The sequence below is a fragment of the Malania oleifera genome, chromosome 4 (genome assembly GCF_029873635.1).
Source record: "Malania oleifera isolate guangnan ecotype guangnan chromosome 4, ASM2987363v1, whole genome shotgun sequence".
Classification (NCBI taxonomy): domain Eukaryota; kingdom Viridiplantae; phylum Streptophyta; class Magnoliopsida; order Santalales; family Ximeniaceae; genus Malania; species Malania oleifera.
The window spans coordinates 82,562,205-82,578,501 of NC_080420.1; the positions used below are offsets into that span (position 1 = coordinate 82,562,205).

At 36.7% G+C, this 16,297-nt stretch overlaps 1 protein-coding gene across 2 annotated transcripts in view; it reads right to left on the reverse strand.

The window, feature by feature from the left end:
- Positions 1-3,976: 3,976 nt before the first annotated feature.
- The window catches only part of LOC131154061 (transcription initiation factor TFIID subunit 15), a 35,349-nt gene continuing 23,028 nt past the window's right edge, over positions 3,977-16,297 (reverse strand). For both annotated transcript variants that reach the window (XM_058106556.1, XM_058106557.1), the window contains 3 exons: positions 11,929-12,010; positions 11,714-11,840; positions 3,977-4,643 (listed from right to left, as the gene is read on the reverse strand). In XM_058106556.1, coding sequence (XP_057962539.1) covers positions 4,417-4,643; positions 11,714-11,840; positions 11,929-12,010 — 436 coding nt within the window. In that variant the 3' untranslated portion in view covers positions 3,977-4,416. The remainder of the gene's footprint in view (positions 4,644-11,713; positions 11,841-11,928; positions 12,011-16,297) is intronic.

The window sequence follows — 16,297 nt, forward strand, 5'->3', positions numbered from 1 at the left end:
ATCCCTGGTCTCACCAGCGAACAATACCGTCAACTCTTGGATCTTTTATCGTCCTTGAACATCAATTGTGCTAATTTTGCTGGTAACCTTGCCTTTTGCCATTTTACTTCTCTTTCTAATACTGAATGGATTGTTAATTCAGGTGTCTCCATCACATGACTTCTAATTTGTCTTCTCTTGATAATATTCTGCTTCTCAATCAGTCATGCCCCATTAAGCTCTCAAATGGTGACATTGTTCCTATAACTCATATGGGCACTATGCGATTTTCTCTTAATTTCTCTCTTTCTAATGTTCTTTATGTGCCTTCATTTAAATTTAACTTATTATCCATCAGCAAACTTACCACTGATCTTAATTGTATTACTATATTTTTTCCCACTTTTTGTGTCTTTCAAGACCTATCAACGAATAGGCTGATTGGAACGTGTGAAGTACAAGATGGGCTTTACCACTATAAACCCCCCTCCGTCTCAGTTTTCCACTCTCATATCCTCATGTGACAAAATATTAATTTTTTAAAACTCTTGATTAAATGTATAACATTAATAATCTCATAGCCTAGATAACACTCCTTAAATTCTCCTTCTTCTTTCCCAATTATCTCTTTATTTTTTAATTTTTTCCCCCAAAAGCTTTTCACATACACTTCTCAACCTACTCGTATGACTAGCTATATACATCTCTTTTCACATACATCTATCAATCTCTTTCCCATTATTTCCTCATAATTTCCTCGTAAGTTTTTTAATTCATTTACGTCAACTTTATTTTATTTTTAATCCATATAGTTGTATATGAAAATTTATGATACTTTAATTTATTTTATATAACTATTGGAGTGTCCAAAGGCTCGATAAGAAGGCTCTACATGTGTTGTCCAATAGATTTGGAATGGATGTATTATGATAGTTTTATTGAATAGGGACATCTTAGTTATTCTCACATATCAAAATCTAATCACAACCAATTACATTTGTATGCAGAGATGTCTATGGAGTTTTTTTTATCACAAATTAGTTGGATTGAAGCATAAAGAGTTCTCAGAACTTTCAAAGGTCTAAACACCATAAATTAGCATGTTTTCTCACTAATAACGATGTGTCTTTCATACTACCCAAAGATATTTCATGGAGAGTAAGTTAAAAAAGAAGTATTGTCTAATAGTATGGTCAAACCTCATGAAAGTTTATTCAATTTTTTTTTAAGAAGATTTAGGGGTATCTTTGCAATTATTAGAGAATTAATAGGATATGGTCTAATTCTTTTGAAAATAAAAAATCAAATTTTGTTGAGTTAAATTGTTAAGTTACATGCTCTTTTTAATAGTTTGTGCAAGAAAAGCAATGTGGTATATTTGAATAGTAATAAATTTGTAGGGTTGGCAAGTCATCGAAATGTTTGGGCAATCTGCTCACACCTTGTGCATTTAGAGAGTTGAAAAAAAGAGTTTCATTAGTGATTCACTTGAGAAATATATCGGTGTTTTATTTACTTTTGTGTGATCACACTTCTCTTTGTACATCTTTGCAATATTTAGTTAATGTCTAAATTTTTTACTTATATACTCTAAACTATTTTGCTCATGGTTTAGTATATTGTATGCTATCATCAATTTTTGTATAATTTTTGCAAGTGATCACTTCATTATCCCACAAATTCACTCTTTCTTATAAGTAGCATAATCATCATATATATTAAATACATTAGACATCACATGCAAGGTGCATCCAAAAACTAGTGCTAATAAAAGAATTTGTTCCATTAGTCTCCAATGCACCAAGCCTATTTAGTTAAGAGCAATACTTAAAACCCCAAGATCTAAGTCTTAAGAGGTAAAAATAATATTAATAAAGGTAAGTCCTAAGGAACCAAGATATATCGAATTTCTATTAGACCTAAGGGGCCATGCTATATCATATTTCTACCAGCCTTGGCAAAATAGACAAAGTACAAAAGACCAAATGAATCCACTCGATAGAATGGCCAAGTCTAAAAGATTGAATAGACCCACTTGACAGAATATCCAAGCTCCAAAAGGCTAAAGAGGTCCACTAAACAAAATTGCCCAAAGTAAAAAGGACAATTAAACTCTCTTGACATGATGGTCAAGTACCAAAGGACCACAATACTATCAAACACAAAAGACTGAATAGACATATTTGGCAAAATAGTCGAGTACAAGAAACCAAATAGGTCCACAAAATGGTCAGACACAAAAGTCCAAATATGCTCACTTGCCTCAAAAGGTTACCTTAGGCCCAAAGTTTCGTGAGGCTAGGAGCCAGAGAGAGACAGAGGCTAGGAGCCCACAAAAAAAAAATGTAATGCAACTCCTAGAACTTCTTGAGAGAGAGAGAGAGAGAGAGAGAGAGGCCAGGAGCTTCCAAAGAATTGTAATGCGACTCCTTGAACTTATTCCTAGGGGCTTAATTTCATGTCGCATTTCATAAGAAACCTTAAAGTGGTTCTATTTCATTATACTTCATATATATCCTAACTTTATTAACTTAATATCCCTTTAATGTCAATGACATAAGAAAATGTTGTTTCTAGTCTATTTGCTTCTGTTTCTTTATATGGAAAGCTAAACACCATCATATAATAATCTAGAAATTGCAATAAAAAAGAACAAGGGAGGTTTGTGATGATTTTTAAATCTTTTCTGCTTAATTAGTATTTTTAGTATCCTCATGTACAAAGATAATCAATTTGGTTGTTGTGATCGGGCTTCGCAATGGATTTATGACCTCATTCTCCATAATGCTCTCTTATATTTGTCTTCTCTATGATCAAGTTCCGGAAGAAGGAACCAAGGGAGGAGGCACCGCTAGGCGCAGTGCCCCTTCATATCCAAGGCTTGAGGAGGTTAGGAGCCCGGAAAACAAGAGGATCATAGTAAACGGATGAGCACTTTAGCTCCAACATTTGAGAAGCCCTCCTCAGCTCCAAGGCTCAAGAAGCAAAGGAATAAAATAGAAGCACCTTGACTCCAAAGCTCAACAAAGCAACCGAGGAGGAGGCTTGCGGCCCAAAAAAAAAAAGGAATGAAATATTTACCTCAAAACTTGGAAAATTTTCCCTTCAGAAAGCCAACTCAGTGAGGAATCCCAACAGGCATCACTAAATTCACCATAGCTAGAGTGCATTATGAGAGCAACTCCATCAATGAGTGACATTATTATGGAGGTGCATGATGCCCAATATATGGCATGAAACCCCTTGGGTAAGCCTTTGAAATGGATGCCATTGCCAAGAAGACTCGTAGGAGGAAAGGGGGGGACTAGGGAATATGCAAGAAATACGCCACGACACCACAAAATACAGGTCATACAGACCATAAAATATAAGCCATAAGTTAAATATCTCACGAAAGTTGCATAATTCTCTCATGCTCTCGTCTTTCTAGTCCCAAGCGATTGGGAATAAATTATCGACATGAAACTTGGAAGACCCATTTTAACGTTAAAACAAACATTCAATACGACCCTAAACTTGTGGTAAAATGAAATCTGAAATCACTTCATTCAGTATAAAAGCATGCTGACATCGGAGGATGGGTAATCTTTCCTTTTATGGAACATATTTGATTGGCCTTACTTTTTTTCCCAATCATAAATTTTATAATCTTCATAAATTTAAATGTCTGTAAACGTGATTGGATTTACTATCAAGTAGTTTGGTACTTTTGCTGATATCATACATAAATTTACATTCTCTCATAATTCCTGAGGAATCTTGGGCCAAAAATATTAAAATATCAGGATAAAATTCTTTTGCCCAGTTATTTAAAAATTAAAGTCTAAAATCTAAAGCTCAGTTTTAAATCCGAATCGAAACACCTATAATGCTAAAAACAATATAACACTGGAACAGTCCACCCCTAATCAGCAACCATCCTGCCAAATCCATTGAATGAGAGGTCGGCAGGTAAGCACTGAAATCACATGCTTGTCCCTTTACACTATTTTTGAGATTTCTGACCTTAAATTTAGATGAATTTAGACAAATTTCAATATAATTTTACAGTACAACTTATCCGACTTTAATACAACTTCAAATCTAAGACTTCTCCAATTTAAACTGAAGGATGCATGGAAAGTAAAAATAGTCTGACTTGATTCAGTTCTGTTTTCTGGTTCTGGTCCACACCCGCATTTTCCACAATTTAACACGGGAAAATGAGATCTATAACTTACGCATGACGCAGCACAGACCAGGGCTTACAGAATCAAATATAAAACTGGAAAATAAACAAAATCCTATAATCCCATGTTAAAGATCGGTCTCTAGAAATACAAAACAAAGATTTTAAATTGAATGAATGCCAAGCATTCCAACATATGACCAAGACAACAATCCAGTAACTCAAAAAGACAGGCAAACCAAACATTGCTCAGAACCAAACAGCCATTCTTAGTACCTATACCTGCCCCGCTCCCGTTCACGATCTCGATCGCGCCCATAATCCCTGTCTCGATCATAATCGCAATCTCGGTCCCTATCTTTTCCCCTATCCCTCTCTCTACTTCTGCTCTGGTGCCTATCCCTATCATTTCGGTCTCTGTACTTGCTGCTCTCCCTCTCATCACGATCCCTTCCTCTATCCCTGCTTCTTTCCCTACCATCTCTATCAGCCACACCTGCCGTGATTAACATTTTGTATGCAAAAAAGATCAATGAACTTACACAAAAGACAGGAGAACGAACATTGAAATAGCTTATAACAGAACATATGTTTATAAGCTGCTTTCTGTCGGATCAACAATTCCCAAGTCCCCAGGAGGCACAAGAACCAGTTGAACAGTACTCAATGTTAGACTCTTCAGGACCCCAAAATAAAATTGGTCAGACCATGAACAAAAAATAACAATAAGTCCAGCCAGGATGAAAGTTAAGAGATGGAAATGCCAACAAAACCCATCCACCAGATACAGCTACAACTAGATAACACATGGAGACAAAATAGCCTCCTTCAAAGGATGCCATCACGCTACTCGAGTGAAGCAGCTGTGGTTTCAATCATGCTAGCTGCTAAGTGGAATCAGACTACCAACAAGACAATAGATGTTAGGTGTGGGTGGTGTTGCGATGTGCTAGGCATAGTATAAGTATAAATTATTGACTTGCATTTGTCCAAATGAAATAGAATGGATGAGGGCGAAAATAAGGAAGTGGTTCCCATAAAAAAACAAAAAACAAAAACAAAAAAAAAATTTCATGTCAAAGTTGCAACCTAAACTGCTGGGGAAGTCTCTGGTTGGAAGAAGGGGAGGTTCTTTAGGAAAAAGATTTTTCAAAAACAAAAGGGAGGGGGGTGAAGAGGGGAAGAGATGGGGAGAGGCTCCCTTCTACAACAAGGACTCTCGTAATGTAGTAAATGTAATTATGCCAAATTTGATAACCCCAGTGAAGACATAACAGAAGGAAAATGCTGTACACAACCCACAATTCAAAAAAAAATAAAAAGCATGCAATTACTTAAGACCTTAAAAAAAGATGGAACAGATTTCTTGGTAATTTAAAATTAACATGACAATAAATTTTTGCAGTTTACATGTGTGCACATGACCAAATAAAAGCAAAGACACCAGCAGTTCCCAATATTCATAAATTTATTAAAATTTTAAATATTGCCTAGGCTACTCTTCAAAAATTATAATATAAAAATTGAGAAAATGGTTTTTAATAATTTGGTGGAATTCAAAGCCACAACTTAAATGGTTGAAGTTCATGTTCTTCATTATTTTAGTCAACCATTTCTCCTCTCTCTTGGTATTTCCTCCATATTTTCAATTTCAGCAAACCATTTGCTAGTGTATGCATGTGTAAAAAAATTTATTGAAGAGAAGAAAGAGTAAACAATACAATAAAATGAGGATAAGACATCCCTCTAGTCACCAATTACGACAGAAAAAGGAGGAAAAAAAATAAAAAATACAACAAGTACAACAAACTCTTGAAACCAAGCAAGATCATTGATGGAGGACCGTCTACATCCTATAGGCCGCCGTTCGGCACACCCATTTTAGGCATAGAATTAGAAATTTGTGCTTGTATTAGGATCGCTTTTGTATAGTTTAGTGACTTTCTTTGGCATTTAGTAATTATGAGTTTAGTTGGGGTTATATTGTAAATGTGCTACTAGTAGTAGTAGTGGGTATAAGTGCAGCTTTTTACAATCTAGTGTGCTCTTTCTTGGTTTTGCAGTCTCCACAAAAGGAAGAACCATTTATCGAGATAAAGTTACACCCATTAGAGAGTGGCCCAAGCCCAGGACTATTGCCAATGTTCATAGTTTTCATGGCCTCACTACTTTCTATAGGCAATTTATAAGCAATTTTGGCACCATCATAGCTCCTATCACCAAGAGTGAAAAAGGGGAGTTTCATTGGACCCTTTCAATTGCTAAAGCCTTTAGAGAAGTCAAACAGAAGATTACTAAAGCACCTATACCAAGGCATCTAAACTTTGAGGTGGCTTTTGATGCCTCTGGGGTAGGTATAGATGGGGCCTGTAGTGAGTCAGACATACTACAGCATTTTTCAGTGAAAAACTCACATGCTAGACAAAGATACACCACACATATGATAAGAGCTTTATGTTGTAGTGATCTCTTCAATATAGGAGATACTATTTGTTAGCCCAACAGTGCGTACTCTTTTTCTGACCACCTTGTTTTTCGATATCTAAGCTCATAGAAGAAGTTGAGCGCGAAGCATGCTGGTTGGGTAGAGTTCCTTAATGAGTAAACAAACTTTTGTCCTTGAGCATCATTCCAGTGTTGATAATAAAGTGTCCGATGGCCTCAATAGGGTAGCAATTATTCTCCACATCTTGAGAGCCAGGGTCACAGGGTTTGAACATCTAAAGGATGAGTATTTCTACTTGTCCAGATTTTGGGCTTATCTTTAAGGAGGTGAGTGAGGGTCATCATAGGCATTTTGTAAATTTCCATCATCATAAGGGATACCTGTTTAAAGGCACTAGGTTATGCATTCCCTATACTTCTTTTAGAGATCAGGGAATTGCATGTCAGAGTGTTAACAGTCATCTAAGGAAGGATAGAACCATTGTCTTAGTTAAGGATAGGTTTTATTGGCCTTCCCTGAAGAGGGATGTTGCTAGGAGAGTGTCTCAGTGTCGCACCTGTCAGTTACCCAAATCCAAGAAACACATCACCAGTCTTTATACCCCTCTCTTCCATTGACATGCATACCTTGGAGAGACGTAAGTATGGATTTTGTTCTTGGACTCCTCAAAATAGCCCAAGGGCATGATTCCATATTCATTGTTGATAGATTCTCCAAGATGGCACATTCTATCCCGTGTAATAAGACTTCTACTGCATCTCATGTGGGGCCAAATTGTTCTCTAAAGAAGTGGTTAAATTGCATGGTTGCTAACTTTCATAGTGTTTGAAATTTTATAATTACTTTTGGAAGACACTTCGGAAAATGTGTGGGATCACTTGATGTTTTCTTCTGCTTGCCACCCACAAACTAATGGCCAGACTCAGGTTGTGAATCATAATTTGGGTGGCCTACTAAGGTGTGTTGTGGGAGAAAAACAGCATTATTGGGACTTGGTGCTACCTAATCTTGAGCTTTATTACAACAATTCTGTGAACAGGTCCACGGATACCTTATTATTGACACGTTCAAATCATACATTTAATTTTTAAATTTTAATTAAAAAATTTAATGCATATTGATACTTAATTTACTTTAATATTTTTTTTAATTTAATACATTGTTAAATGATTTCAACTATCCTTGTCTGTTATGCAAGTTATAGTTCAAATTTCAAATGATCCTAGGATTGGGAGTCTATGATTCCTCTTCAATTTTCACTTTGGAGGGGGAATGAGCATTCCTTGATTAATTGACTGCAATGCTCAATTGCTCATTCTAACCTTGTGCCAATCAATGTGAAGTTGGAATGAGCATTCCACCTAATAAAGCCGCCCAAACTTGAGAATAGAAAGAAGAGGGTGGAATGGGCATGGGATTCCATTCCATTCCATCCTTGCTGAACAACCATAGGGTAAAAGAAGTAGAAAACCATCCAACGAATATGAGGAAATCCACTCTTCAAGCCAAAAAGTAAGATCAGAATGAGATTCACCACTACTACAAAACATTAAGCAAATATCCAAAATGTCTTCCAAAGCCTTCCAACTTGCAGCCAAGTGATGGTGTCAACTCTATTGAGAATCCCCGAAAAAACAAAAGCCCTTACCTTTTCTTCAAGGATAGAAACTCCAAAGGAACTTTTACCTTATAAGTTTCTTACCTTAAAGGAACTAAGGAATTCTTAGGACTAGTTCACTTGTGGAAAATAGTTTTATTTTCCATTTCAATTCCAAAAAAATTACAAAACTAACACCTTGTTTTCCAATTCTCCAACATTTTTATGAAAATCTAGAAGAGGCTTGGTCCACCAATTCTTGACCAGATAGCCAAAATCTTCATGGTTAAGCCACATGTTCTCAAAACAGAAGGGGGTTGGCCCCCACCTGATTCCTCTCATGCCAAGTAAGATCAAAAAGTGATCCGAAACAGGCCAAGGGAAAAAGGATAATGTTGCTTTCGAAAAGTGTTCCTCCCTAGCAGAAGAGACAAGGAATCTGTCAATCCTTGAGCAAGAGGGGAGTCTTTTGAGTTAGACAACATGGAAAAGCCTCTGATGAGGGGGAGATCAATGAGGCCGAAATCATTGACAAAGTCATGAAACTCCTACATACTGGAGAAAGTCCTAGGAACTCTCACTCCTTTCGTGAGGAAATGGAACCAAGTTGAAATTCTCCCCCTCCCCCCCCACCCCTTTCCTTCCTTAATAACCCAGGGGGCCTCCCAGTTATTTCTAACTTCCATGAGCTCATTTAAAAAGAGATGCCCAGAAGGACCTTTGCCAAGAACTATACACCAGTGAAAGTCCACAGGAAATTGTCATTCAAGATCTTCAATAGGCAGGACACCAAGAAAGAATTTATAGAATTGTCTAATAATTCCACAACCAAGTCGCTCCACATGATGAGAATCCCTCCCGAGGTGCCTGCAGCTTTTAGCGCTATCCGTCTACAACTTTTTGGACCCCATAAGTTATTTACCAGCCAGCAGTTAAGAGATTTAACCTTGGTTTCATTAAAACAAATGACATCCCCAATCCAATCTTTAAGAAATGATCTAATGACTGCTCGTTTGTTTTTGTAATTTAGCCCCCTCACATTCCAAGAGATTATTTTTCTCAATATAAGTTCAAAAAAGTCCCGCTGTTACAAGCAGTTCCAATGTCTGAAAGTCTTTCTGATTTATCATAGTTAACAGAAAATTCCAATCTTTTCAGCTCCCTGTTTGTGCCTTTCTTGCGGCTGCTGCCCTGCTGCTTTTTCTCAACCAACCCTTCATCTCTGCCCTTTCAATTTCCTCAGAGAGACACAAAGCTCCATCCTCAAAACCTTCAAAGGAAACACCAACTGTTTTGCTTACTAAATTCAGCCGAGAACCCAGTCCGAAACCTTCAATTTGAAACTGGGACTGCCAAACTCCAGCTTATTTAAGTTAGTCAAGGGGAATGAGTAGCCAGGATCTGCAGCAATTGAAAAAAAAAAAACAGGGCTCCTGGGATTAGTTCCAGGTTATCCTCCTAAAGCCCAAGCAGTGAAGGCTCCTCCCTGGGGTTATTTTCAACCAAGGCAGAAGTCGGAGGTGAGAGATGACGATGATGGGGGGTAGGGATGCTAAAAAGAACCTTGGGGGCTTCGCCACTGCTTGGGCCAGCAGCAGGAGGGAAATGAGTGAAGGCTTTGGGCTTGGGAGGAGTCTGCAGGGAGAGATCGAACTGCGAGGTAGCACAAAATTAAAGCAAGGAGACCTGGAAGAAATTGGGCCTACCAAGAAACAAGCACCAGCTTCTCGGAAGCAAGTAAACCTTTCAGGCCTAGGGGAAGAAAGCCCATGAGATCCAAAATTTGTTGACAGCAAGTTGAACAGACACTCTACGAACAGCACTTGCAAAGTAGTGCGTGTCTCGACTCGTCGTCTCCAATGCCCACAACTTGATGAAGAAGCTCAAGCCACCACCACAATGAGGGCAGGCACACTAGGCTGATGGCAAAGAGGCAAGAGGGGCAACTTGAAATTCAAACTGGGGAGGAAGCTTGACCATGACCTTTAACTTCTCTATGCAGGATCTTGCAGGGGTGGCCAGGGAGATTCTTCTGCCTACCTCCAACATGGATTTGAAGAGTTTGAACCACCCTTTCAAGCCAAAGCCCTCTGGGTAGGCCACTATCATCCATCCCCCATCATTCGTCTCCATTAGTGCAAGAAATCTCCCAAAACTGTTCTCACAAAGGTCAAGCAGCCATTTGTTCAGATTAATCAAATACAACTTTAGAATTTTAGATTCCTAAAAATGTATTTTCTCTAGAATTTTGTATTGGTTTTCCTACCTTTATCATTTAGTTTGTTTGCCTTCTCTTCTTTCCACTCAACACTGCATACTCCTCTAGTATTCAATGCATGTTCTTATTATGCAATGTTGTGATATATGCTTGCATATGTTTGATGATTTCAGTATTCAATGCATGATCTTGTTATAGAACGTTGTGATAAATGTTTTGTATTTGATGAAATGCTAATTAGAAAATTTTCTTCTTTTTGTATTTTTGCATTACATTCCAGTTCATATTACTAGGTAGAGTGATGTTATTCATCATGGGCCTGCAATCATCATGGATTCATGGGCTGAAGTGGAAAGGTAGGAAAACCAACACAGAACAGCCTGTGATGTCACGGGCCCAATACTGGGTGTACTTAAGTTTTTAAATTTCAATTTTAACTAAAATGTTGAGGCTTCAAAAGTACAAAAATATATATATGGGAATTTTGATTTTGATTTCAATTTCTTCATAAATGATAGAAATTAATAGCAAAGCATGGGTTTTTTATGAAACTCTAGAAACTATTACTAAACACAATAATGCAAGACTTAGAACTGAAATACTTATTTTTTTTTAAAAAATACATAAACACCAGGTCTTTGCCATATAAAGTGCAAACTGTAATAAAATAACCATATTAAACATATTCATACTCAATTAATATAAATGGAATTAATAAATCAGTTACACGTTAGCTATTATACAAATATTAAACAACAGTTATTGTGGAGGGATTGTTATATGATTTTGTTGGTTGCAGTTGCAAATTAAAACAACAATTTCTCTTTTTTTCTTACCAAATAAAATTGGCTTTTTTTTCCAAACCAACATGAGAAAAGGATTGACAAGTCCCTAATCTCACATTCCAACATCAAAATATCTATTCCTACGGCTTTAATGACGCAAACGTTCTTTGCATGGTCATTTGCCTTAGAATGACACTGCTTTTTTTGTAGAGTATGATTTCATCATCATATAATAACAACTCCATTTCCCACCCTGGAGAAGAAGCAATGACAGTATCAAGGGAATAAGCATCGGCTAACTCTGTGCCAGCAACCGATTCCACAAACCAAACCTAACATCAGCTCTTTGCTTTTTTGGTCAAAGATTTATCATGCATGCATTATTTGTGCATTAGTGGTTCAGTTGTCATTTGTTCTGATCATTTGATGTGTCACCACAAAAGTAGAACATGATAATATGCCAAAAATTGTCAGCTTGTTACTCAAAAGGAGTAAAGCAAAAAAGTAATGCAAACATTACCTAGTTCCTCAACCTCCCAACCAGCACGCCCAACACCTGGAAGGCCCTTCCCAGTTTCAGCTTGCTGCATTTTAGCACGGAATTTCTTCTTCAGATTGCCAAACTCATCATACAACTCTCCATCATCCTACACAAAAAACCATAGAACTGATATAAAGTCATAAATCAGAATAATGTATGCAACTTCAAATAATATTTGCACTAGCTGATCTCACTTCTTCAGCCTCCCGCCGGCGTCGCTTAGTTTCCTCTAATTCCTCTTCATCAAGTTCTTTGTAACCTCCACCACGCCCTCCTCTATTCAACAACAAAATAAAACCTAAATTTAACAGTAGTCACTTTGAAAAAATAATTTCCATAAGCCAATGGACCATGCATAATGAGATAAATTCAGAATTTAAAATTTTAAAAAAAAAAAATGCATGCATACTCATGTGGAGGTGCCAAAGGATGAATTGATGCCTTCTTAATCACTAGTTCATGCTAAAGCCATCAAGTATGATCATATAATAACAATACATATGCAAAAAGAAAAAGAAAATCTAACACCTCGGGATCACACAAAAAACATATGATCATTTCCACAGAAAGTGAATTATTCATCAAAGCTTAGCCTTTGAGTTGGCCATGCAGTTTGGACGCAATAAACAATGAAAAAAATAATATTATCAAACGTGCATTTAGGAAGGATAATTAAAATACTAAAGTACAAATCATCTCATATTTTAAGTTACTGAAGGTTCAAAACAGGGGAAAAAATTAAAAGTTAAAACTTAATCATGTGATGTAGAATGGAAAGTTGGGTATTGGATGGATTGATTTGACACTCTTTGAGAATGGCTCAAAGATTTGTTAGATGGATTGACTCGACAGACACTCTTCGGATGCTCAAAGAATAAGTCAAAGATTTGTTCATCCCAAGCCCAGTAGGGTAAGAATTAATTAGAAAGGATAGTGTTTATATGGAAGCTTTATTCAGTACAAAGATTCATTGGGTCCCAAACCCAATATTAGAATTAACTAGTAAGGATTGTGTTTGTGGGACTTATTTTATGTTCGAGTCTTATTTCTTCCCCTTTCTCTTCTCTCTCTTCTTCCCCTAGTCAGCTATCCCACATCAGTTCGTATTAGAGCCTCTTCGATCCAGCCTCTCTTCCCACTCTTTGATCTCGCCTTCTTTCGCCTCTCCCTCATTTAAAAAATTTACAAGAAATAGAAGTTGAACTCGACCAGTTGGAAAACTATATCACCATCTTCCACTTCATTGTTCACTTGTGCCAAAAGTTCTGATCAGCCTTCACAGCAAATGATATTCATCACCAAAATCCTAAACCTCCTTATTAATCACAGTAAAAATAAATAAATTAAAATTTAAAAAACAAAAAAAATCCAAAACTACCATCATTGCCCCTCTTCTGTTCATCATCTTCTAGCCACAATCACATAATTCTGTCACCACCATCAATATCAAAGATCAAGGATCGACCAGAACCAGAAACCCCAGCAACAGGAAACACCCCACCATCACAAGCCACCCGAAAGTCAAACCAATACCACCAGTTCTGTTTCCTCCTTTCATCATAAACTTTGGACAACACCAGGATCATCATCATGTCTGCCACCCTCCCAATCTGGTAAAATCTCCCAAAATTTTCACTCAAGTCTTACAGTTAAGAAACCACGCAGAGAATATTCTTTCATATATTCCGCTTCAGCCCCTCTACTTCTTTTAGACTTCTACTTTTCCTCTCTTCCCATCCTCAGTGGCCCACTTTCTAATCTGAGTCCACTAACTCCACTGTTTATACATATCCACAAGTCCGCCTTTAAAAGTTAAAAGAAAATATGCTCAGTACCACTCCCCCAGCATATCCCACTCAGACACCCACCACTTCTCTTCCCCTAACATCATTAAGACCAACCCTTAAGGGGAAAAAACAGCAGTAAAATAAAAGCAGGAAGAAAAGATCAGCAGCCTGGCAATTAACGCAAAATTATCTTCCCTATGCGATAGGGCACAAAACACGGAAAATTCATCAGAGAGCAAGAGTATTTTGCAAAAACAGTAAAACTGTGTTTTGGGAAAATCCAGTTTGTTCCCCATATAACCAATATAGTGACACTACTAATGTCACTCCAATTTTCTTTACCTAATAGGAGACCAAACTAGTAATAGGGGAACTAAATTAGATGTTCCTAATTTTTAACTGAGATGGTCCTCCCAGGGAGTTTGATGATTCGATTTATTCTTCAAAGAACTATTTTCAGGGGTATAGCATGAATGGAGCCTGAAAGTTGTATCTGGCAGAGTCTAAATTTAAGGAAACTACATAAATTTAATGGATTAAACCATAGGAGATCTTTAGCAGGAGAATGTCTAGGAAGATCAAACATGGGATGGCATGAAATGAGCATGCAAGAATAGTTTATACCCTCCAACTACCAGCAGCATCTCCATCTAAAACCCTTTCATTTAACAAAAAACGACTAGAGTCAGTTACACAAGTATATTCTATCATTTAACAAAGAAGTGATCATTGCGTTGCATACAAATTGGTTAAGCAGTTGAGGCAAGTCGATCAAAACTTCCTTTTTGACACCTCATTACAATTAGGGATTCAGTTCATTTTTGCTACTAAACTACTAAAGGAAGATACCTAACGTAATCTTAGGAGAAAATTAAGGATGATTACATCAGCTCTACAAAGTAACAAAATGCTACAGGGGATAAAGTTAAGAGTGGAAGATATGAAGAAGCAGATTACAATTCAGCAGGAAAATTCTTGAGAAGCTCTCAAAGCCTTGAAGCAAGATGGAACTCCAAATGAAGGAATGGAAGCAGGACTGCCAAATGGCTCTGTTCTGAAAATAAATGGAAGAATAAATAATTCAACTAAAGAAAATGTTTGTAAGGGTATAGCGCCTATAGGTAGCCAAGGCAAAGAAATGAAGAGATCAGATGGAGAAAGTTCAGATATTACTAACTCTGAAAGCTGTGGCAAAATGGTTGTATCAATTAAGAAGCAAGGAGACATTCTAATTGGTGAAGGAAAAGGAAGAATTAAAATGCATAAAGAAGAAACAGTTTTTGCCTGAGGAAAATGATAAACTACAAATTAAGTAATGTCTATTATTGCTAGCTGGGTTGGTAGGGGTCTCAATGACCCCATAAAACAGAAGGAAATGCATAGATTCATTACTGAAAATAAAATGAATACGATTAAATCTTTTTAAAACAAAAGTCAAGGCAAAGAATTAAATAAGGTGGGGAAAATCATTCAGAAGGATAGGTACTCCATTTACAACTATGAAAATGAGGAACAAAGTAGCAGAGTGTGGGTGGGATATAACTCTACTCTATACAGAAAAATTGAAGTCAGGAAAATTAACCAAGCTATTTCTTTGCTTACACTGACAGAGAATAAACAGGTGTGGATTACCTTTTTATATGCTCCAAATGAAATTCAGGAAAGAAGACAGGTATGGACAGAATTGCAAAGTTTCTCTCAGAATTCAAACAAATCCATGGCAGGTGCTTGGAGATTCTAATACTGTTAAAAATCTTTCTGAAAGCAGCAATCTAATTTCAACTGGAAGCTTAGCTGGTAGACATGATTTCAACGAATTTCAATTAAATAATGTTCTTGAGAAATTTCCTATAGTTGATGCTTGGTGATTTTAATACAGTTAAAGATCATTCTGAAAGCAGCAATCTAATTTCAACTGGAAGCTTAGCTGGTAGACATGATTTCAAGGAATTTCAATAAAATAATCTTCTTGAGAAATTTCCTATGGTTGATGCTTGGTGATTTTAATACTGTTACAGATCATTCTGAAAGCAACAACCTAATTTCAACTGGAAGATTAGCTGGTATACATGATTTCAAGGAATTTCTATATAATACTGGTCTTGCGGATTTTCCTTTTATTGGCCCTATTTTCACATGGACAAATAAAAGGAAGGAGGGTACAGTGGCAAGGAAACTTGACAGGGCTTTAGATTTTGAATTGCTTGTTTCCAAATATGAAGGGGAATTTCTGCCACCAGGGATTTCTGATTATTGCCCTGCTTTAGTCAAATTTCAACAGGACTGTGACCTGAAGAAATAAAAGTTTCCATTAGATTCTTGAATTGTTGAATCAAGAATGAGGAATTCATTAATCTTGTAGCAGACTCCTGGAATATTATTGTAAATCATTCTCCTATGTTTATCCCGTGTAAAAAATTAAAAATATTGAAAGAAAATCTTATAAACTATCACAGAAGAAGATTTTCATATGAATGATAAGAGTTAGTAAAGAAAGACAGGATCTGTTGAAGGGTCAAGCTGAACTGTGTTCATTGCATGATAATTCTGAGGATGTTAGTTTAAAGATGGGAATACTCCTGGATCTACTCAACTCTGAAAGAGGAAACACAAAAGCAGAAAGCTAAGGCAAACTGGTTGCAGTTGGGAGATAGGAATAGCAAGTTCTTTTCTATGATGGTGAAGACAGAAGAGTAAGATCTAAGATAAGGATGCTTTATGATGCTGAAGGGAAAAGTAGTTACAACAAAAGGAATTTCTAAAATTCTTATGGAGT